The sequence below is a fragment of the Helicoverpa armigera genome, chromosome 17, assembly GCF_030705265.1.
Source record: "Helicoverpa armigera isolate CAAS_96S chromosome 17, ASM3070526v1, whole genome shotgun sequence".
NCBI classification, from domain to species: Eukaryota; Metazoa; Arthropoda; class Insecta; order Lepidoptera; family Noctuidae; genus Helicoverpa; species Helicoverpa armigera.
Window position 1 is genome coordinate 7,074,008 of NC_087136.1, and position 23,665 is coordinate 7,097,672.

Genomic DNA, 23,665 nt, shown 5'->3' on the forward strand with positions numbered 1-23,665 from the left:
ATGGTGCGTAGTTTGGTATAGGTATCGTTTAGTTTAGCTGTTTTGCCTTATCAGGTAATGAGACCTTCATGCTAATCTAAAGTGTCCCATGTTCACAATAGTGCTTACTTTTATAACTACACATAGGAATTAACATACGAATACCTACTCGATTTTTGATTTTGGTAACATTAGCCCTTTGTTATGCTATGAACAAAATATTTCAATCTAAATATATAAACAGTCTATAGAAAGGTACTGGTTTTACCGAATATGTCAATGTAACTAAATAAGGAAATAATTTGTTCTTATTTATTCTTATTTCACTCCATTGATGTTAAAATATGCAAAAACCAATATTGTGAAACTTAATACAGTTTCCATTTTCAGGACTCATAATTTCTATACATAAGTACAGAAGAAGGGGTCATATCTTATAACGCTAATAATCACTTGCAAGTATTACATTTCCTCCCTCAGCCGGCGTGAGAAAGCGACTCCATCTACTTATCTAATATTACAAAGTACACCACTTTGTTTAATCATAGTCCGTAGGTACCTCATTTTGTATTTAAGTTTATGTTTTATATGTTTAGATTTATATTTTTGCACTTCCTCGACTTGGTTGATATACATATTGTATACCTTTCAGCTTTCTAGTGCTAACGGCCACCTAGATTTACCGCGGAAGTACAGACAGACATGGCGAAACAATAAGCATTCCTAGATGACTACGAAACCCTAATCACAGTGTTAAAGGATTTTTATTTGAAATGTTGGAGTACTTAGACATATTTATGCATACTTAATTATTTGTGATTTGTTTAAATTAGCGTCGATTTTGTTTGTTTAAATCAATTAAAGACGAGACCCTGATACTTTTTCGAGATCATATCATATCTGTCTATTTTTACTAATCTGCCACCTATGATTTGACACTTATGATATTCTCTACACTGTTCTGTTCTGTTTGGAGTGACACGAGCGAGTAAAACCGCAAAGCCCCGCTAGTATTCCTATAAAACCCTTATAATGACCTAAGTCGTTTACAAACCCGATTTTTTTATAAATCCGCTATATTGTGGTATGACGAGGCTATCTGAAGGGTAATAAAAGGGGAGAATGGGGGGATTTAAGTTGCGTCAAACTGTTGTTACCCCTGTTTTACCCCTTATTCTTTTTGTAAAAGCTTGTGTTGGCATTTGTCATTATTGAAGTATGAAAGTTCGATATTGCTAAAGTTGCAGAATGAATTTCAATTTTTAATAGTCAATTGATGGCTGCTAACATTAGTTTTTTTTTATATATAAGGGTTGTTTTAAGCGTTAGTGGTTCGGTGTGTTAAATAAGTGTCATTGTAATTTCAAAGAACCTTCAAAATGTCTTTAAAAATATAAATGAATAAATAGTTTAGCTAGTTTTAATAATGAAGAACATGAATATCGTAAACAACATGCATAATCAATTAGTTACTTTTCCATCTACTTTGTATATAAAACTTTGAGGACTCAAAATCCTATTGTGAACAACAACTTTGTATATTTGTATATACAATGTAGTTAAACATGTTGGTAAAAAACGTTACTTTGTTAACTATAAAATAACAAATCTGTGCAACAGTAACCTTCGCTTGCAACTTGTATAAGTGGTATTGTCATAATTATCAGCCATTTCATATCAATAATTTATGACCACTTTGAATGTAAAATTAAAAGTCCATTAGGCTTAATAGCTTTCATATCAAAAACAATCACAATAAAACTACTTCCCATGGTGTTTGACATGATTTGTTTTAAAAATACACGATTTCAATTAGTTTTTTGTAGTAAGCCTATGGAAAGTATTCAGGTGTACATTAGATATTTCGATATAAATACGTATTACTGCATCTACTTTTCAATCCGAGATCGAAGGGATAGATAAAATATGTAACGTCTAGTATTTTTGAAAAATACAACCAGATTATATAATTGGTGTGATTTAGATACTTTTTATTACGAAATATACTGGCAACATTTTCCTACAAATCAATCAAAACTATTACATTTAATAGTGTTCAATCTTGATAACGGGTTTTTAGGGGACTTATAATTATAGTCAATTTCTCCACCGATCAATAAATGACATTTTACTTCGGAACCAAATAATAGTGTAAAAGAGTGCATTTACCTACATGTTGCGGTATACATATTACTAGATGAAACTAACTATTTAAAGAAAGTAGCTTTTAAAAATATACATTTATATTTTTAAGGAACTTGTTACCCAGGCAAAAATATCTGTACTTAAGAATCTAATCACAATAACCTTTGCATATTAACAACATTGGATTAAAACGAAAATGTATTTTCTAATCTACCTTGTCTTTACCATTCCTAAAACATACACAAAAAAATTACGTACCTTAAAAAAGGTCACTAGACCGACCCATTTTCGAGTAAATTCTCCGAAACTCATTGGGATAATGGCAGTCGAAAAAGAAGTATTTGATGATCCAAGTACTTTATAAGCGTATAATTCGCCTTATTTTATACTGGCTTTCACCCCATGGGACGCGGTTTCACCCGTGCGCTTACAAAAATTATTAACATGTGAACGTATACGCGACAATATGATGCTTAAATCTGCACCGTTCTCATTTAGGCCAAATTCTGCACTGAGAGACATAAAATATTCAGAATGTTTAGGTATACAGTATAGAGGATCTTCTTTCATTTATGAAATGAGTGACATCTCGTTCCTATAAGGTTTGGGTGTAATAAAAAGAAACAGATAGTTACTTCTAAAGGTTAATCCTATAACCTGTATTGAACGATGACCGACAATCAGTGTTGAAAAAAGTGTTTAATCTGGTGACTCATTTAACTATTTTCAACCGACTTCCCAAAAAGGACAAAGTCCTCAATTGACACATTTTTTGTTACTTTAGTTTTCTTCTCCCATCTGGGCAGGTATCCAAACCTTGCAAGGTACTAACAGCTAGCATTAACAGCTTAGAGTTTGGAGTGCCACCAAATGTTCCATGTTGTGATCTTTGGCACATCCAGTCGGATTAAAGATGTTATTCAGATGAAGGCGTTGTATGTCTGTATTGTTACCAGCAAGAACAAATTATATATATGGATAGATTTACTTTGTTAGGTACACCAAATTGTATAATTTTAATCTTAAAACTAATTAAAGTATGTATAGTTAATAACATAATGGCCATGGTGGATTAAGACGAGAAGGAAATTATGGAATAAGGCATACATTATTGTTGAAGTAGTTTTTTACTTTTTATTACCAATGTATTAGAATTAAAGAAGAGTAAAAATAACTCGCAGTCAATGAGTGTCGTAGTTAGTCATCATTTTTATGAAGGTTACTCATTAATTTCACAATAATCCAAGATAAGGTTTCTATGACTCACACTGTGAATCATGAATGAAAGTTTTCTAGTGTTGTGAAATATTTCCTAGAGGGTGCCAATATAAATAAATTAGTTCATTGGAATTGTATTTACTCTAAGAAGAAGTAATTTCTCGTAGTTTCTACCAAGTTACAAAATTATAGCTATACTTAAAGCAAACAGAATCATTTTACAACAGTTAAGTGTGTTTTCAATAAAATGCAATTGCAATAAAGTACTAGCAGTTCAGCGTAATAACGGGTTGTTGTTCTATTTACAAAAGCATGCGTGTCGACTTACAGACGGCAATATAATATTTACAGCCCACATTACACGGAGGAATGAAAGACGAGCGGAGATGCTTTAAGGAAGGCGCCTTCTTGTAGGTCAAGTACCGTACGGTATTCGTGGTCAAAACCATAATTAGAACTAAGAACTAACGAGACGTTCGAATCTGTCAATAATTTTTCATCTGTCAAATTATATTTGAAAGACTACAAAGTTATTTATTTTATGACACTCTTTCAAACTAGTATTTTACAATTATATTTACATTTACATATATAAAAAAATTAAAAAGGGGGGAAAAAATTAAAACTAAGTATCAGAATATTCATCCGCATCGCTGTCAGCTGGGATCGTGCCGAAAAGGCTGGCTGCATTGCCGCGCTGGATGGCAATGCATATCCTTTGGCCGAAGTATAGGCCAGCCTCTTGGTCACGAGTGGACTCCACTAATCGCTTGAATTTTATTTTGAATTAAATGGGCTTGTTCCATAGAAGACGTGTAAGAGCAGAGCTCGTAACATTCCTGGTCGCCCGAATATTCTTATTTTGGCGCTATTTTCTTAAAAGATTTTGTGTTATGACGTGTCCGCTATTCATTTTGTCCTCCATGACACGTTATTATACATGGCTTCAGTATAATAACATTATGAATCAATGCACTCGCTGTTCGTATACTTGTTTACATTATTACCGGGAATATGGCGACTGCATTATGCATGGTAAACGAATCAATTTGTTGGCAAATGATATTACGTTTTAGAACTTGATGTAGGTTGATTAGTGTTGGCGTTAATTTTGTTGTCATAGACACGGTTCATATATTGTTATGTTCATATAGACCTATAATTAAATATTTAGTTCATAAATTTTAAATGTGTATATACATATAACATGTGGCTAATATGTAGTATTTATATATAGTAGAAGCCGAAAATAGATCTCAGTGGCGTGCACTTGGAGAGGCCTATGTCCAGCAGTGGACTGCGATAGGCTGATGATGATGATGATGATGTAGTATATACATATAATTATAAATATGTCTATATGTAGCTATATGTAGTTTATCAGTTGTGTTAGCACCCATAATACTCCTCTTATGTACTCTCTTATGTACTCCTCTTATATACTCCTCTTATGTACTCCTCTTATGTGATTATCGGAGAATACGTAAATGTCAGTCCTGCGCCTGATCTCTCTCCGATCGTGTCGGATTGTCGTCCCATCGGGCTATGAGAGTGAAGGAAAGGTGAGTGCTCCTATGTCTGCGCAAAACAGCTAGGCAGATAATGAACAAAATATAAATTTTACTTATAGCTCCAAAACCTATCTATTGATATACGATCCATACAATCTAATATCACTATCAAGATCACAACCAAAGCCACTTCTTATTCACACATTTTCTCATTCATCTACGAAACTTAAATATAGCCTTAACACTGAAAACAGTTAGCAATGGCAAGAACGGTAATTGTTTCAGTGTACCCATGGGTGTAAACACAGGACTACCATTGTTTCTTCACAAGTACCTTCAGTTTACGAGACCGGAATAATTTGGACGTTTACGAACTTTTGTTTTCGTGAACGCTGGGTGGATTGTGATGTCTGGTATAAAAGTTTAGCGTACTTTAAGTGACGAATTAAAATTAGGCAAGAGCTGGGTTCTGTTGATTATGATATGATACAGGTAGTGATCAAATACTGAATGGTTTCTAAAAATATATTATGTACGTTGTGTTAAACAGGTTCATTGTAAATAATAGTGTTACTCAAAGTCAAAGCGTTCTACTGCATATATTACATCGATAGAGACTTATTACAGGTTCTTTTTTATGAAACGTGGGGTGCGTCTTATGGAGAAGAACCGGCAAGAAACTCCATAGACCCCAATGCCAACAGTCTTTGTAAAACATAACTGGTTACAATATTTGACTTACACCAAAGGTTGACTTCGAGAAAATTATACAATGCAAGTTGAACTAGGAAGTTATATGAACTATAGGACATTCACAACATCACAAAATACATAACGAAACCGTCACCAATTCGCAATCAAGTGGTTTGTTGGGTTGGTTGACAGACACGTAGGTGTAATGGCAAATCATGGAACAATTCTCTTAACGTTTAGAATAATTGGGTTTTTATTCATTCATAATAATCAATATTAATCTATAATAGGGAAATATTAAAACTAGGTATCAAAATATTCATCCGCATCGCTGTCAGCTGGGATCGTGCCCAAAAGGCTGGCTGCATTGCCACGCTGGATGGCAATGCATATCCTTTGACTGAAGTATAGGCCAGCCCTTTGGTCACGAGTGGTTTAGAATAATTTATAATTAGACGAAATTGCCAGGATTACTTTTGTCAAGATAGTTTACATTCAGATTCCCGGATTTTTAAAAGGTTACGCCCACTGAAAACTGACACAAAGATAAATACCGATTATCCCAAAATAAATGGGAAATAGATTTGTTTTGGATTTTGCCGGATTAAGTTAATAATATTGAAATAGTTTTGAAGAAAAGTCTTTAAATAAAATGTTTTGACTTTTACTGGATTAAATCAAGAATTTTGAAATAATTTCCGAGAAATGTCTTTAAATAAAATATTGATTTTATGTTTGTGACGAGTCTAATAGTAATACCTCCAGTGTTGTTTCGGTTCTTACTGGCAGGTAGAAGTACCATATATTTCGGTGTGGTAAAAATAGAGTTAAATATAAAGTAAATAAATCCTGTCCTATAAAACATTTTTTGAAGAAAACTTGTGTTTTGGGAAATAATTACATTATGACTTAGTTATTTTAGTATTTTCATCTAAACGACAATGTTTTTTTTAACTAAACATAAAACTAAAACAAGCACATTGTTATCTTATTATTTGACATAGACGTAAAAAAATAACTTAGTTTCTAAGTAATTATTTCTTTAACAGTTAATGAGGTTGTACATATGGCTTAAGTAGGGTTATTTTAATAACTACTAATGACTTATTATAATAATTAAGGGTTCTTTAAATCAAATATGAGCTCGTTCGCAACAGCCTTTTCCTCATTAAAAACCTCCTTATTTAGATTTGCCCCAATACACTATTTTACAGTTATTCAGTTTTTTTTTCTAATTAAAGGTTCGGCTTCATTATTCATGAATATCTTGCAACGTACAGAATTCACGCCGTCCGAATTCCATTAATAAAAAAATGGTGCTTATTTGTGGTGCCGAGTTGTTGCTCTTTGTCATTTAACGTTAGCGCCTTTTTGCATTTGTTACCAAAAATCTGCTGACCTCATTTGCAAAAAAAAAACGATGACTTTATTGGTCATGTTATACAAAATATTGGGTTTTTGAAAGTAATCATTTATTGTTCGCAATCGAAGTTTTATTGGGGTCATTAATAAAGTCAAAAATATATCCTAAAGCTATAAAATAAAGTTAACATATGTAACAGTATCTAAAATAAATGACTAACGCACACAGACACAGTCCGATGCTTCACAAAGTTCAAGGATAATGAATGGCCGCGTAGGGGATTGAGTATGCTACGACAGCGCAGTCACGTCGTAGCATTTGCTACGGCGTAGCAATATATTTACGATAACAATGTGATTTATCAAAATGGAATATAACTTAGTTTTGTTAAAGGTTTACACATAATGGCACAGCATTTCTAAGAATAAGTAAAGAAAGCTCAAGACTCATAGGAAGTGGTGAAGGCTAGGCGTTTTGGGGGCTGTCTTTTGTAAATTTTGACGTTCAAAAAGTGCTGTTTTGCGGTTCCAAGTTTGAATGAATGATTTGGAGTATGAACTTAATTTATAAATTGGAAAGTAAGAAAAATATTGATACTGAGTTTAAAATCGGTATCGGTATTAAAGTTTCATAATAACGAATCCAGGCGATGTTTGTTTATATAGTTAGAATCATAAAATGGTCAGTTTTCGACGCTGGGCGACCCTTTTGAAAGTATGGAGTATATAACCTAGTTTTACGATATTGTGTGTACTAGAGGACATGATACTTGTTAGGACGCATGATACAGGAGGTTGTAAGCAATGAGAGAATCAATTTGTTTATTCCTAGAAGTACCTATTGGGAAGGTTTCCTAGGAAGAAATATCGGTATTTAAATCTCTAGTGAAACCATTCATTTTTTACAACGGGATGATATTGTGGCTAGAACTCTTCTGCAATAATGCAAAATCGACAATAGGGCTCATATTTCATTGTTGATGCTATAGACATTTTCTATAGACCAAGAGCCGAAATGTGCATTAGACATTAAACACAAGGCCATCAAGATGACATATACCAAAACATAAATATCCTATAAACTTATTGCCATAATCCTTTAACTCCAACAATGAAATCTTTATCATCTTTCTAACAACAGCAATTCCACTCACAAAAGCCTCAAGAGAAATAGCTTGTGAACCAAAGAAACAAACACTTCAACACTCGTACGCAGAACTTTCAAACTAAACCCTCTCTTCCTACATTTAATTACCGCAGTTTGGGAAACTTGGTTCAACCAGAGACAGCCCTGGCAAAGAGGCATTTGCATACAGACCTACTTTAAGCATAATACTCCTTGCCTTCATATAAAGTGCATGTAGTTTCTTCCACTCCCCACTGCTCGAACCTCACGAAACCTAGACACCTAAAAATGAAACTTTAAGGAATTATTCACACACCCACACACAGACACACACAGAGTAAAAAATGTAATATTAAAAAGTATTATGTTTGAAACGATGCCAATATTTATTCGATGTCCCTCGCTTGAAAAATTGTTGAAGCTTAGAAAATATTTTACATCGCTGTTTTTATTTATACACTTTGACTACAAAAGGACATATTTACATACCTTATTCCCGTCAGCGTTGCCTCGGCGCGACCTTTTTGTGGTAATTTTTATTTGCATGCGAAAATACAGATGGCAGCGTACCGCACATGTTTAAAGGACTTTAAGAAGTATTTTACTGAAAAGCTGTTGGGTAGACTGTACGCCACACAGTTTAACTAAGCTGGATTAATTTTGGGAGTATTATAAAGCGCTTTGTTTGCTTGTTTGATCTTTGTAACCCCTTTTTTGTCAGCAGTCTTTCGACATATCAAAGTAAGGTTTATATGCTACTCAGAGAATACACTATAGATTAATCGGACTAAGCTTCGTCTGCCCTTAGGTCAAAAAGTTACTTCCAAGATTAAATATTTATATGCTTTTAAGTCATGATATTTCTAATACTATTACTAAATCCAGTCGATAATAAGACCTCATTTACGTCTACAGCTGAACATTTCTTCCTCACTGCAATTGACAATATCGGCTCCGTAATTGGTCATTGCGCGCGGCAGATAAGTTTGCAGAACCTATGATAGGAAAGGAAAAAGTAGATATATAAAAAACGCTGCAGAGGAAAGATTTATATATTAAAGGTGAGGTATATATAGATTTAAAAGTTGATCTAAATATGTTAAACCGATATCGTAACGTTTTACAAAAATAAACTGACAAGAGGCTGAATAAGGAAAATAATTTATGTAACATCACAAAGCAACAACATCGATTTACAAAGGAGAAGCGATCAAAAATACATAAACATAATATTCAAAGTTTGCCTAAAGATCTAGATTCTGAAAGCAAAGTGTAGGTCCGGGGAGGAAAGTTCGGGCTTCCAGTGGGAGAGAATTATCTAAAGTATGCATTCAAGTGGGGAGCGCAAAGCGTTTTGGTTTTAGCTTATAATTTTGCAATGTTACAAGTATTTTTATGTTCTGAACTACACACGTCTGCCAGGCCAACTATTTGCAGAAAGTGTAGTTCAAATGTATTAGTTTGTTAAAGGAAAAATAAAGCGGATAACTCTTTTGCAGAAACTAAACTAAACAGTATAGAATTTTTAATGCATGACATAATTAAAGTATATCTATAGAAATAAAATAAATACGATATTGATATTCACGACCTAACAATATCTTCGTCTAACCCAATATTCAAATGTTCAAGTGTAAACTTTTTGTTATCAGCTATCGTGGGAACGATGTTTTCAATGATCTAACTTTTAGTCAAGTCCCCTAAATAAGTCTGGGGAACTCTAGCTTCGGGGGATTTGATAAATTGATACAGATTGCGGGTAGTTAAAGTTTTTGTGTACCTGTTGTTGAACTAGACCCCAAAGGGATCCGCTAACAAATATAATTGGAAAACTTCCATTTATCAAGGTATTAATTAGATATTTTTGTATCAGCAAAAGTTGTAATTCGTGTCTCCTTGGAAGAAACTTTTCTTTGGATGTAGTGGTTTTGATACATTTTCTATTTGGTTTAAGTTTGTTAAATTATACGTAATATATGCCTGCGGTCTTGCTACATGTTCTTACTAAAGAAGATAAGCTCATGTTTGCACACAAAAGCGGTCACTTCTTAACAGAATTTGGTATGGTTAAGAAAATAAGCTGTGCTACTAACTTTATTTAATAGTTTATGGACAAGGAAGAAGTGTCCGTAAACTATTAAATAAAGTTAGTTTACCAGTGCGTTGAGATGATTATCTGTTTTATAAGTCTTCTTATCAAACTACGGACTACAGGTCATTTTTTCCCAACATTATTGACCTATAACATTTAACAAATCCAAGACCACCATACGAACCGAGAACTTTCACCACACCTAATTACCGCCTTAAATATTAAATTAAGCGGCACAGACACATACATACTCGTATATACAGTCCATCGACCACATTACGTTTTCTTAATTCTCAATAAGTCATGGTACCCACATCGATTCAGCCTATTCTCGGAGTAGTAAGTTCACACACGCGAACGCTGCACGTGGTTCAAGAAAGGCTTTTTTCCACACTTTTATCGTAGAAATAATGTGATTTTGTTGCACAGTTACTGTGAAATTGTAAGCTTCTGAACGTAGAAAATACTCGTAAGTGTTGTGGACGAGTAAATTGTTTTTTGTACGTAGTTTTTCCAGTGAATTCAGGTTGTGTTATTGTGAAAATAAGTGACAACAAAAATGACTCGCGGTTTAACATTTCCATGAGATCAATAATTTTAATTTTTGAATACAATTAGTGAAAAAATATTGTTGCGTTTCTGTTATTTGAAATGGTAAAATCAAAGCGAATTAATTATTTTGTTATTTGTCAAATATGTACTATTTGTCAAAGTCAATTTTTTAAATGTATGAAGTGTTAGTTTATGGATCAATCATTGACGTGAAATAAATACAATTATTTGAAAACAGTGTTCTAACAGAATTTATTCTTGTGCCTTATCCAATGGGGATCTCTGTAAGTTCAAGTTACAGAAGCATAACACCATAATTTTCCACGAACATGAAATGTGTATGCACTATCTCACTATTCAGATCTTAGAGGAATACGCTATGTCGGTAGCGAAACGTGCCTGAAATTAGAATGGCTGTGTCCGAGTAAAAACATTATGCTTTATGTCTTTATTTGTTTTCTAAGAAGCTCAAAAATATATGTATTTGCACTTATATCTCATGCTTTTAGATTGAAAGGATAATTCATTTTATAACAATACGGGGGGATAAATAACATGAGGTTCGGTCATTTAATTTGATGTATTAATTACTCTCTGTTTTTATACACAAAAAATGATGAGTAACGACACATACGTGACAAGTTACTCATTGGCTTAGAAATTTTCTTGTTAGGGTAGGTTATGTAGGACTTTCAAAATAATAAAACTATATTTTCGAGAATTTCATTATGTTTCTGCTTTTATATACTACGTAGTTTAAAGAGTCAAGCATTCTATGTAACGTGTATTTATATAATAAATACTGGTCTCTAAGGCTAAATGTCAAGTCTCTTCACATTTCCTGACCTTTAATGGGTCTTTCTGCGTAGTTTCTGGTTCAAAGCAAACTTTCAAAGGTACATAATCACTAAAACTTTTGATGTATTGTTCTAAGTTCTAAGTTAAACCCTGGTTTTCTTATTAAACATTTAAAATATGTAGCACGTAGGAAAATAAAACTGTTCAGAACTTAGAAAATATAAGTTTGAAACAATCATGGAAGTTATATTGCAAGTGCAAGATGTTGTGCGAAAAAAGTTATTATGACAGTAACTGTGCAACTTAGTTAAGCTTAGATTACCCGCATACTGTAGACTGTCAACAGTTAGAAATACGATTTTTTAAAGAAAATCTTGATTTCAATCAAAATTATCAGTCGTTCTGAGATCGAGTAAATACCTCATCTTTGTAATGTGCGTACTACCATTTATCTTCATATTGATTTATGTGCTTATTTATGTGCACAGACTATCGGCCGACTAAAAGTTTGCAGTATACGGATTTTCTAGAGCTCAAGAAGTACTTTTCAACAGTATGACAATGTATACGAAGAGGTTATTGACCTTACCTCGGACCAAACGATGTAATAATTGTTATTAAATTGCTCGTTTTTCTTTTGTTTCAGTAAAAAAGGCGCGCTATGTTTCCATGCAAGGTAAGATATTTTTATAAATATTTTTTTTCTTAATAATCATCTCACGAGCTTTTTTCCAACTATTTTGGGGTTGGCTTAGAGCCTTACCAGATGCAGCTGAATTTCAGTGTTTTACAAGGAGCGACTGCCTATCTGACAACCTCCTCAACCCAGTTAACCGGGCAACCCAATACTGATTCTGAATTCTGACTACCCGTAACGTCTGTCAAGGATGTTCAGTGAGAGCCGGGACCTATAGTTTAAAGTACCATCCGAAAAACATATTTTTCTCTTCATTAAGTACCTAATATCTGTAAGTTATATTTTCAAAGTTCGTTACCAGCCAATTACCAGTTCTTTATATAAATCTGTGCCCTTGACCTTTGATAGAAATCTCCCTCCTAGGGCTCCTTTATTGATTTTAAATTTTACACACACGAACAGTCTGAGCATAACTTTATAGGTCATTCCATATTTGTTTTTGAATCGAATCTGTGGAAAAAGTTACGTTAAAATAAATTAACCATAACAATAACAAGTGCTTACAATTCAAATGTTATCTGAAATGCTATTAAGTTTATCGGGTTTCATTTGAATTATGAGAACTTTCGCAGGTAAATAAAGACATACAAAAATTACTATGAGGTATATTATTATCGCGATTGACAAGATCATTTCTCAATTCTAGAGGTACAATCAACTTAGTTAAAACATCAAAAAACTTTTTATTTTGAAATGCCTGCTACTTCTACTTCTTTGAGTAGAAGAACTCACTTTTTCGAAATATTGGGTGCTAGTATATTTTTAAACAAAATGTTATTTATGACCGTATTAATGCCTCGCTTCTTACATAATTCTATTATAAAGCGAAAATACATTGAAAGCAACTGACCAAGGCCTTCTATTTACAATACAACGACCCTTTACATTAAGTTCGACAAACATGTTTGGCGGTTATACGGACCCGCAACAACCCAACATTACTTCTAATTTAATTCAACTCTCATTAGCTCTTTGATCGAAACTATACTAGGAAACATAGACCAGGCCTTTCTTTTCATTCCCAAGTCTATTTTTATCTGCCAAGCAAATTTGAACCTACAGCATATTGAGATATGGTTTATTTTCCCAGGAGTACAACAGTTCAACACTTACGTGACACTTAAACTACAGAATGTCAAGTCTACGACGGTGACAGTTAAGGGTCCGACTCCATGTTGGGAGCAAGACTTCCTATTGTGAGTATTTTTAACTTTTTTTTTGTATTTAATGCATGCAATAATAGGCTGTATTTCTTAAATCTAAGGGCGAGAATTGAGTGTGTTTGAGTGTGCTTTCTAGTGGCCAAAGTAAGTGGCATACGTAGGAATCTTGTCTAATTAGTGGGCACTTAGAAGTTTTTGTGCTGGCAAGTAGTTTGTAAATTTTTCTACGGTAGAAACGTTACATGCATGCCATATCTTAAATTGTGATACAGATTTTTGCTAACATTAGATTAACAGCTTTCGTGATTGGTTGTTTACCTTTATAAACTTTCATATTAATGAGATCAATCAAAATCGCTTGTTTTTGTAAGAATTTACTACTCATGAAATCACTGAAAAAACAATCTAGAAAACAACGTAGTCGTTGAAAGTTAACACTGCAGTGAAATCGAAATTCGAGAAAAATCAATTTAGAAATACGCACAAATTCAAACTTAACACATAGTGCAGGCAATATTAATTTATTTAACCCTACAAGCGTCGAGGGACAGAATCTGTAACGGAACAATAGCGTCGCCACGGGACGTCTGACGTAGGTCACAACTGCCTACTTGTCATTCCTAACCGCGTTCTAGGGTTGTGACGAATCTGAAAGCCTAAGATTTTATGGCTTGGCCCCTGTTAAATGGTTGTGTATCTTTATGTGTATGCATGCATATGTATGTTATTGTAAGTAGATTTGCTGGTTGGAATAAAATGGTGATGCTTATTTTTTTTTTCAATGATGAAGTGTGATTCTGTGCGAGATTTGGGGTGGCTCGATTTTTGCATTCAAAAGTTAATCTAAACATTCGAATCAAAGGAACTTTTGAAGTTGTAAACAATGCAATAAACAAAAATTGAGGTAGGTTTATAATAATCGCAAATGATTAGATCACGCTTCATATCTGATATTACCCAACTTACGTAACTAAAAAAAAAACAGTTCATATTTTAGTTTCCCACTTCAATCATGGCATTCACCTTAATTAGCTTTTTTTGAATTATTGATCAACATTTGTGCTTAGATATTCATGTCACGTCACTACAAATACACTGCAAATACCTTCCAAGAAACCAGGAAGTACTTACACCATTTTACCCAATTTGAATAAGAGATTTTATTTCAGTTCATTAAAGTGGTACGTTTCTTAGGCCAAAAATACTTGGAACTTGGGCTATATAGTCGTTGTTCATTAATCTCAATTCGAGCCTTAGCTGGTGCTGCATAGTAAGTAGACAGTAGACACATCTTGTCTCGTTTTGTATTCCTAGCTCAGTAACATTTTGTATTCCTAGCTCTGTAACATAGAGTTGTGTTACTTAGCGTCAGGATTGTAATGACGTTTTTATGTTGCCTATTGCTTTCTTTTATACGGTTGCGTTTTTCGTTATATCATTTGATCAGGATGAATAAAATTCTGTATAGCAATAGTGGACTTAGAAGATGATCCCATTTATGGACTTTATTCTTCCTTATTTTAATGTCGAGGCTGATATCTGTAACAAAGCGCGATCTGAAGGTAGTCTGAAAGTTACTTTTTATATAGCATTTATGGACAAAGCGGAGTGTAGGTTTACTAAGCTTAGGTATAATTAGCTCCGTATTTTTGATAATCTACATAGCTCACGCGGACGACGTCGCGACCACGTAGTTTTGGTAATAATGGACTAATATACTTTTACCAATGAATTATTAATGTTGATCTCTTTCAACGTAAACATGTTATACCTACCTACTTCAAATAATGCTGTTTCACAAAGTATCAAAATATCAGTTCAGGTGATCATAACAAAATCCCCCCGTGTTTGTTAACCCTGTGGCTGGCAGAGTACAATTTGTATTATATTAGCATTTCAACCCTGCTGTCGCTTATTCATTGCACACCGCTCGGCGTTGTAAAGTCACAATATGCGAATATACGTCATTCTGGTATGACAGCTGATGGACGCACTTGAGGGTTCAGTACAAATTGCGGTTAGGTTAAATATTTTTGCAAGAATCTTTTGTAAGTTTTTTTTGCATTTTGTGCTTCTTGGGGACTAGCTGACAAAATTAATCTGGCTTATAAAGGTAATATTTATAACAAAATACGGTCAAGTATTTATTTTTAATGTTGTACCCTGAAAAGTGGTTTAAGCCAGTAGGTCAATCCAGGTCAGGTCAATTAAAATTGAAAGGAATTGATCAAAGTTAAAACAGTGTACCTAAGTTCTTGACAGAATTGTGTAATCCTAGTATTATGAAATCTCTGAGAAACTTTCGGTGTTAGCCTGTTTATTGATATAAGTTATATGCTAGTTTTTATCCAAGACGGATGTGGACGGATGTGGACGAAACCGCAGGTTATAATTGCTAGTATATTTATAAAAGGGTGCTATCAGCTATAGGTAATGTCTTTTTCTAACTTTATATCAGTCTCAAGTAGGTGTGTTAATGGCTTGATACTAATCTGGTGGACATCGCTTTGCACTTTGCAGTGATAAACCACGGTTAAAACATTCAACAGGTTTTGTTTACTGTGTTTAATGGTGGTCTGATCATAATCTGTTGTTAATCTGATCAAAGAGTCATTTGTTTTAGTACGTGAAGAATCCGAAATGGATGTCCTGAAAACGCTACATAAATGCTTTGTAAAAATATTGAAGAAAAATTTATTATTACATACGTATTTATTGGTACCAAATTATTGTTTGATCTTTAAAAAAAAACGCTATGTAAATACTCTATTTATATAGTGTATTGTTTTTAGATTGTACGGATTTACAATAATTGAGTACCTATTTAGTTTTATTTTGGACACAAAAATCATAAAATGGTGCAAAATTATGTATTACAGTAAACATATACACCTATTCATATGCAGTAAATAGCAGGAAAAACGAATACATATAATAACACCATTACGTATATTACAAAAACATACGCGGCCCGTCGTTTTCAAGGCGACTTTTTGCGTCCCTCCAACCATTTATAAAAACCATTTCTGATGGAAAAGAATGAAAAATAAGGCTTGAGATTTAGCCAAGATGAATGAAGAGTGTTGCCCTAAAAAGATGACGAGCGTCACACGCAGCCGCGTTAAGCCGCGTTTCCACTAGGCAAATTTTTGCTGCGAAAAGTGATGCTCAACATGTACCGAAAAGGTACAGTCAACTTCAGGTCAGTGGTACCAGTTTTATAGGAAAATCGTACTTATTACTATTGATTTAAGGTGCATGACAGTTACCACTAACGTGCAGTCTACCGTACGTTTTGAATGTTAGCTGGCGATAGTAAACTGCTGACCGAACGTGCCGCTCTATAAAAGCAATCGCAGCTTTACCACTGGTTAGTACTTATATATTTACATGAAACCGTTTTGGATCGAAGTGGCAGCAGCACATGCAGTCACTCTCAGGTGTCGACCGATTTCATCGAGCCGCTGCAATTGCAGTCGGCAGTTGCTGTCGGCCGTTGCAGTCGGTAGGTAGGTTTCAAAAAGTACCTCAGCAATCACACAACACGACAAATAGCATTCAACATGTTTTGGGCAACTTGCATGCATAATTTTGCGCGTCAATTGTCGCCCAGTAGAAACGCAGCTTTAGAGTAAACACCTAATATAATCCTTCAGGCCTGTTGGTACTTTATTTAATATGGGTTAGTGATGCTTTCAGGGCCACTACGTATGTGATTGAAGACAATGGATCCAATGTGTTCTGTTATTTCATAGTATGGAGATATGGGCTAAACATTCCTGCCAATGTTCTCCCTTGCTTGTGTTTGTCTTGGAGAATATTGCCTAGTTACAGAGTACTTAGTATAGACCAAAACAGTGATGTATGTAAATAAAATTTGCCATCAGTAAGTGACAAAATCCGCGGCAAATAGCTGGTGAAGTATTTGGATGTTTATGACTACTCCATACAGAGCACCGATCGATAAAACGAACACTAGATTTTATCAAAATGTGAAAGTTATTAATATATATTCTGCGATAAGTTCGTGTGACGTAGGTCCGAACCTAATTTTTTTCAGACAAGTACTTATTTATTTATTCATTGCTGTTTATTATTGATTTTGGATATTGCGTAGTTAGCGTTATTTTCCTTACTTTGTTATCTTCTACGAGTCAACCAGTTTTGAATAAAGTTAATTCCTTTGTCCCAATATTTTTGTGAATTTTCCGTCAAAATTTTTCATATTGTCTAACTTTACGCGTGTCACTTTTAACACACAATATCACGGGCCAACTGTACCGGAAAATTCTGATATTTTGTGATAGCAAAATACACAAATCGGGTACATTTTACGTCGTATCCCGCAAGCGAATTTGTCGCTTCTCCATTCGGTTCTGATTTACGATTCTAGACAAAATGAACCCAATGCCAAAAACGAGAACAACAATATTGTGAGAGAATTGTTACATCATCCTCGTCACAGCCTTTTTATCGTCCCACTGCTGGGCACGGGCCTCTTCTCACACGGAGAAGGATTGAACGCTAATCATCACGCTTGCTCAATGCAGGTTGGTGATTTCAGACTTTATAGTCCAGGTTTCCTCGAGATTTTTATCAGCCATTTTCATGCAATACATACTTAAAAGGTACCCACATACAAACTTAGAAAAGCTGCATTGTTAGCGTTTCTCGTTTAAGCGGATCTGAAGGATTGGTGCTGTACCCACTAGGCCACCACGACTTTTTTCATTGTTACGATGTATCATGTACGAGATATTGTAAATGTATTTTGGGAATCTAGTGGCCGATTGACGGCCGAGGTTAAGAGGTGCAATCTGACCACCTACGTCGAACAGACGTCCAATTTCGTACATCTCGAGTCTGACATCAGACTGCGATGGGGTATTAGACAGTTAGACGTCTGCGAAGCTCATTGTGATAAAGGAAAGGTCTTATAACTCAGGGATCTTGAGATTCAGTGCTCGTTTCGTTCTAAGCCTACTTGAAATGCGTCTTGTAATAACGCGTGATGTCAGATATTTTAGACGGAGACTTTTGTTACTGATTGAAGGAACACGTCAGGAATTATTTTATTAGTGTTATCTTTTGGGAAAATATTTTTATTTTAAAGGTTATGCCCGCGACTGTGATAAGTATAACTTTTTATTTTAAGGTTTATTATGTATGCCCGCGACCGTGATATATCATGAAAGTAATTTTTGAAGTCTTTCTTGAACTCCAAAAGTTCTCTCAATTCTTTTTTCTCGAAACTTTATTATATTTTGCGTTAAAAGTTTATCGAGACACATTTGAATTAAAAGAATATGCGGAGTTAAATAAAGACCTCAAAACTCACTTTTACTTATACATATTATGACTGCAAATAATAAGATGTTTAATTATGTAGAATGTATAAAAAACATATATTTCCTCTGCACCAGGTCGTGACACTTAAGTTTCAAAATCATTTAATCTGATAGTAATAATACTAAATAGCTACCTCTTGTCTTCAATTTATTTATATCACTAATTTGATTTCACAAGGCTAAATTCAAACTTAGCTGGCATCGAATATACGCCCTGTATTCTTGAATATAGACCATTAATGTTATAACGGGACATAAACTCGTTTTGTCCGCGTTCAATGGGCGCAATTAGAAGAGCAGAGGTGACTTCGGGCCAAAAGCGAAGCTTCGCCTATTCGGAAGGTTCAGATGTTAGTTCAGTATTGAAGCAATTAGTTTTTATATGCTTTTGGAAGTGAGACTCATATTTTGTTAATGTTTTTTTGCATATTTTTATGTTTTATTTTAGTGGTCCTTTCCATCAGCCTGTTTTGTATAATATATGCAAGGCAACGGCGTCATCTGATGACATCTCTTTTATAGAGAAGAACTGAGCGTTTATAACCACGGTTGCTCAAGTGGATTGGCTATTTCAAAAGTTCTGGTTTCCTCAAGTTGCTTTCTCACTTTAATCAGGCATTTCGTCCGCGACACTGTGCGCGTAACAGCTACGTCTGTCTGTTCTATCGGAAATTAATAAAATATATCGATAATAGTGAATAGTTAGTTCGGATTCTTGTAAACTTCGAAAGTATAGTGCCAATAAGTGACAAGATAAATACTTTGAGTGTTAAATACTTTACATTTAAGTGTTGTGACCAAATATATTTGTTTCGAGTATTTTGCTAATACCGCCACTAACTTTAGAACGAACTCGCTAATCGAAACGCGTAAGTGACACCAATATCACGGCGCTTACGACGTTCTTCCCGGCACTGCCGCCGCGCCGCTAAGCTAAGCACACGACGAGGCAGGCCGCTAAAACTTTATTAGCGTGCAATTTATTGGTGTGCACGCGCCAATAACTTGTTGACTTTGTCTTCAACTATTGTGTACCAGTGAGTGGTGTAAGCAAGACTAGAAATTAGTGCAGGATTTGTTTATTCAAATGGCGTCTAAAGGCCCTTCTTGTTCAGGTTGTCGAAATAAAATTGACAATGGTCAATATTTACAATGTTGCAATTGTTGTAATTTCTATGATCTCATATGTGCTAATACATCAGAAAATTACTACAATTCTATAAGTAATGAGCAGAAAATTGAGTGGATTTGCCATGAATGCAGAAGTAAGCTGCCAAAGGTGGGAAACCTAAATACGCCAGTGCGCAACCTCAAGGAAAATTTCCCGACCCATTCTGAGACTGAAGACCAAGATTCCAGCCCGGGGAATGTCACCCTTAGGAAGAATCAAAAGGATGTTAATAAAAAACCTAAATCTAAGAAGGGAACAGTTTGCCCATCACAAAACATGGATGATTCACTTGTGGTGGCAGTTACCGAACAAGTCCATAAATTGATTCTTCTTGAATTGCCTGGAATGATCTCAAGCATCATTAAGGCGGAATTGTCATCTATAAAGGATGACTTGCAAGAATTTCGAAAGGCTATCGATTTTATCAGTTCGGATTATGAGGAAATGAAGTCCACGGTGGAGAAACTTGCTAAAGATAATTTAACATTGTCCAAGGAGAACGATACGTTAAAGTCTACAGTATCTGTGCTTTCAGATCGATTGAATAATTTGGAACAACATCTGCGGGAGGAAAACCTTGAGATACAGGGTGTAACTGAGCATAAAAATGAGAACCTAGCTAATCTCGTTGAACAAAGTTCTCGTGTCGTGGGCTACAGTTTCAAGGAGGATGACATAGTCAAATGCACCAGAGTAGCTAAGTTGAATAAAGACAGTAAGCTTCCTCGGAGTATTATTGTTAAATTCAGAAGCGTTAGAAAGAGAGATGAATTCTATTCCGCAGTGTACAGGTATAATAAAGTTAATAAAGACAACAAACTCAATACCTCGTTGCTGGGAATCAGCGGCGATAGGAAACCGGTGTACGTATCAGAGCACCTATCTCCTACTAATAAGATGTTGCATGCGGCGGCGCGACAGAAAGCCAAGGAATTGAGTTACAAGTTTGTTTGGGTCAAAAATGGACGTATATATGTTAGAAAGTCCGTAGATTCTCAATATATACTTATTAAAAATACAGACAGTCTTGGTCTTATTTGTTAATTGCATTTGTATTTTTGTAGTTAATTGCGTATGGATAAAAATTAAATAAAAATGTGCTTGTCGTTATACTATCAGAATGTTAGAGGTTTAAAGACTAAAACCCTAGATATTTATAACGCAGTTTTATGTAGTAATTATGATATTATTTGTCTTACCGAGACTTGGTTAGATGACACTGTGCTGTCCTCTGAATTGTTTGATGATAGATATTGTGTATTACGTAGAGATCGTGACGTTAAATTCCGGGCGAGATACAAAAAGAACCATGGTGGTGGTGTGCTGGTTGCCTATTCAAAAAGACTTAATATTTCGGTTAGGCGGGACTGGGAAACTGAATATTTGGAAGATCTGTGGTTGCAAGTCAAAATGAACGAATCTCTAACAATCAGCTTGTGTGCTGTATATCTTCCTGATTATTTACCTTCGGATGTGGTTCGCGATTTCTTTAAAACGTGTAATCTTAGATTTTCTAACACAGTTAATCATTTTACCTGCATTGTGGGTGACTTTAATCTCAGCACTATAACTTGGTCAGTCGAGACAGGGTTTCCCCTAAATTGTAGATGCGAAAAGTCAAAATCGCTCCTTGATTTGTTCCAGTCGCATTCTATACGTCAGTTGAACCATAATTTGAACCAAAACAACCGCGTTCTTGATTTAGCTTTAACTGATGCACCAGACTTGGTTGCCGTCAATCCAGCTACTCCTATTAGTCGACTTGACATTCACCACCCTCCTTTCGAAATATCGTTTCGTGCTGCTAGTGCTATGCTACTAAGAAATGCATCTGTCCAAAAACTATGTTATCATCTAACTGACTTTGATAACTGTAAACAGGAGCTTGAGCTAATAAATTGGGACCAGTATGCCGCGATTATGGGTTGCAACGAGTTTGTGCAATTTTTCTACAATAGTCTCTACTCAATAATAGATAAGTACACACCAAAGAGAAAAGTCTCGAATGTCAAGTACCCTGAGTGGTTTTCAAAAGGTCTAATAAAATTGTTAATAAGTAAACACAAAGCTCACGCCAAGTTCAAAAGTTACGGAAATCCAAGAGATTACGACTTGTTTTCCATGCTCAGGACTAGGGCGAAAATAGTAGCTGAAGAATGCTTTAAAACATATATTGAGCGCATAGAGGGTGATCTCAAAGTCAACATAAAAGCTTTCTGGCGGTACACCAAAAGCAAACGCGTTACTAATAGCGTACCCAGTCGTATGCATTATAAAGATATGATTGGCGCTTCAGGTGGTGACATTGTTAACCTATTTGCTGATTACTTCTCTTCAGTTTACAGCACTGGTACAGCGGGTACTTGCTTGCCAGATTCGCAGCCGTCTAACTTCTCGATAACTGACTTGCATATTGAAAAGAGTGATCTTTTAAATAACCTTAAACAGATTGATGTCACGAAGAACGGTGGCTTTGATGGTATTCCCCCAATCTTCATCCGTATGTGTGCAACTGCATTGGTAACTCCGTTGCATATCATCTTTAACAAATCGTTGCAAGAAGGCACCTTTCCCGAGTTATGGAAGGTCTCTAAAGTTACGCCGATATACAAGTCGGGAGATAAAGGAGATGTGTCGAACTACCGCCCTATCTGTGTTCTCAACAGTTTTGCAAAAATACTTGAAAGTTACGTTTACAAATGTATTTACAACCATTTCAAACACTTAATAAGTGCTAAACAACACGGATTTATCACAGGACGATCTACCAACTCGAATCTTCTCTATTATACCAGCTTTATATGTGAATCTTTTAACCGGAAAAAACAAGTTGATTCGATTTATACTGATTTCTCCAAAGCTTTTGATCGCGTGGATCACTTGGCTCTTCTTGCTAAGGTGCATAATGTTGGAATACATGGAAATTTGTTGAGATGGCTAACTTCTTATTTACTTAATCGCTCCCAGCTGGTGACACTCAGTGGTTATGACTCTGTACCTTATTTAGCAACATCTGGCGTTCCTCAGGGTTCCACTCTTGGCCCTCTCTTGTTCTTAATTTTCGTTAATGATTTACTATACAAAATTAAAAGTGAATGCTTAGCCTATGCTGATGACATCAAAATATTTAGACGAATTTCCAACCACAGTGACTGTGAACTTCTCCAAGAAGATATTGAAACCATCGTAAGATGGTGCGAGACAAATTTCATGTCTTTGAATATTAAAAAGTGTCAGATCATTACATTCACCAAGAAGAAAAAACATGTACTGAAATATGATTACTCCATAAACAACACGGTCATTGAGAGAGTCACGGAGGTCCGAGACTTGGGAGTGATCTTCGATTCCGAGCTATCGTTTAGGGCTCACTATGATTATATATGTAGCAAAGCGAACCGCATGCTTTCGTTTGTGCTTCGAACAGCCCGACCATTTAAAAAGACCGAATCTATGATAGTTTTATTCTGCTCTTTAGTAAGATCTGTTGTTGAATATTGTTCACCTGTATGGTCTCCAAGTTATGGCACTCATATAGATCGTATAGAGGCAGTACAGAGACGATTTGTTAGAGCTCTGAGTGTAAAGTGTGGACTCAGGCGTAAAATACCGGAGTATGTCGATCGCCTTCGTAAATTTTCTTTGGCAACGTTAGAAAGTAGGAGATGGAATAGCGACTTGTACACCCTACATAAAATTGTAAATGGTTCGATGGATAGTCTCCTTCTAGAAAGCCTCAATATAAAAGTACCGACACGATCTGTACGTATACCACAATTGTTTAGTGTTCCTACGTGCAATAACAATGTA

At 35.0% G+C, this 23,665-nt stretch overlaps 1 protein-coding gene across 1 annotated transcript in view; it reads left to right on the forward strand.

The window, feature by feature from the left end:
* LOC110384308 (phorbol ester/diacylglycerol-binding protein unc-13) overlaps positions 1-23,665 on the forward strand; it is a 120,970-nt gene that overhangs the window by 53,548 nt on the left and 43,757 nt on the right. Inside the window, exons 2-3 of the mRNA XM_049846342.2 lie at positions 12,123-12,152; positions 13,264-13,369. Of these exons, the coding sequence (XP_049702299.1) occupies positions 12,123-12,152; positions 13,264-13,369 (136 nt within the window). The remainder of the gene's footprint in view (positions 1-12,122; positions 12,153-13,263; positions 13,370-23,665) is intronic.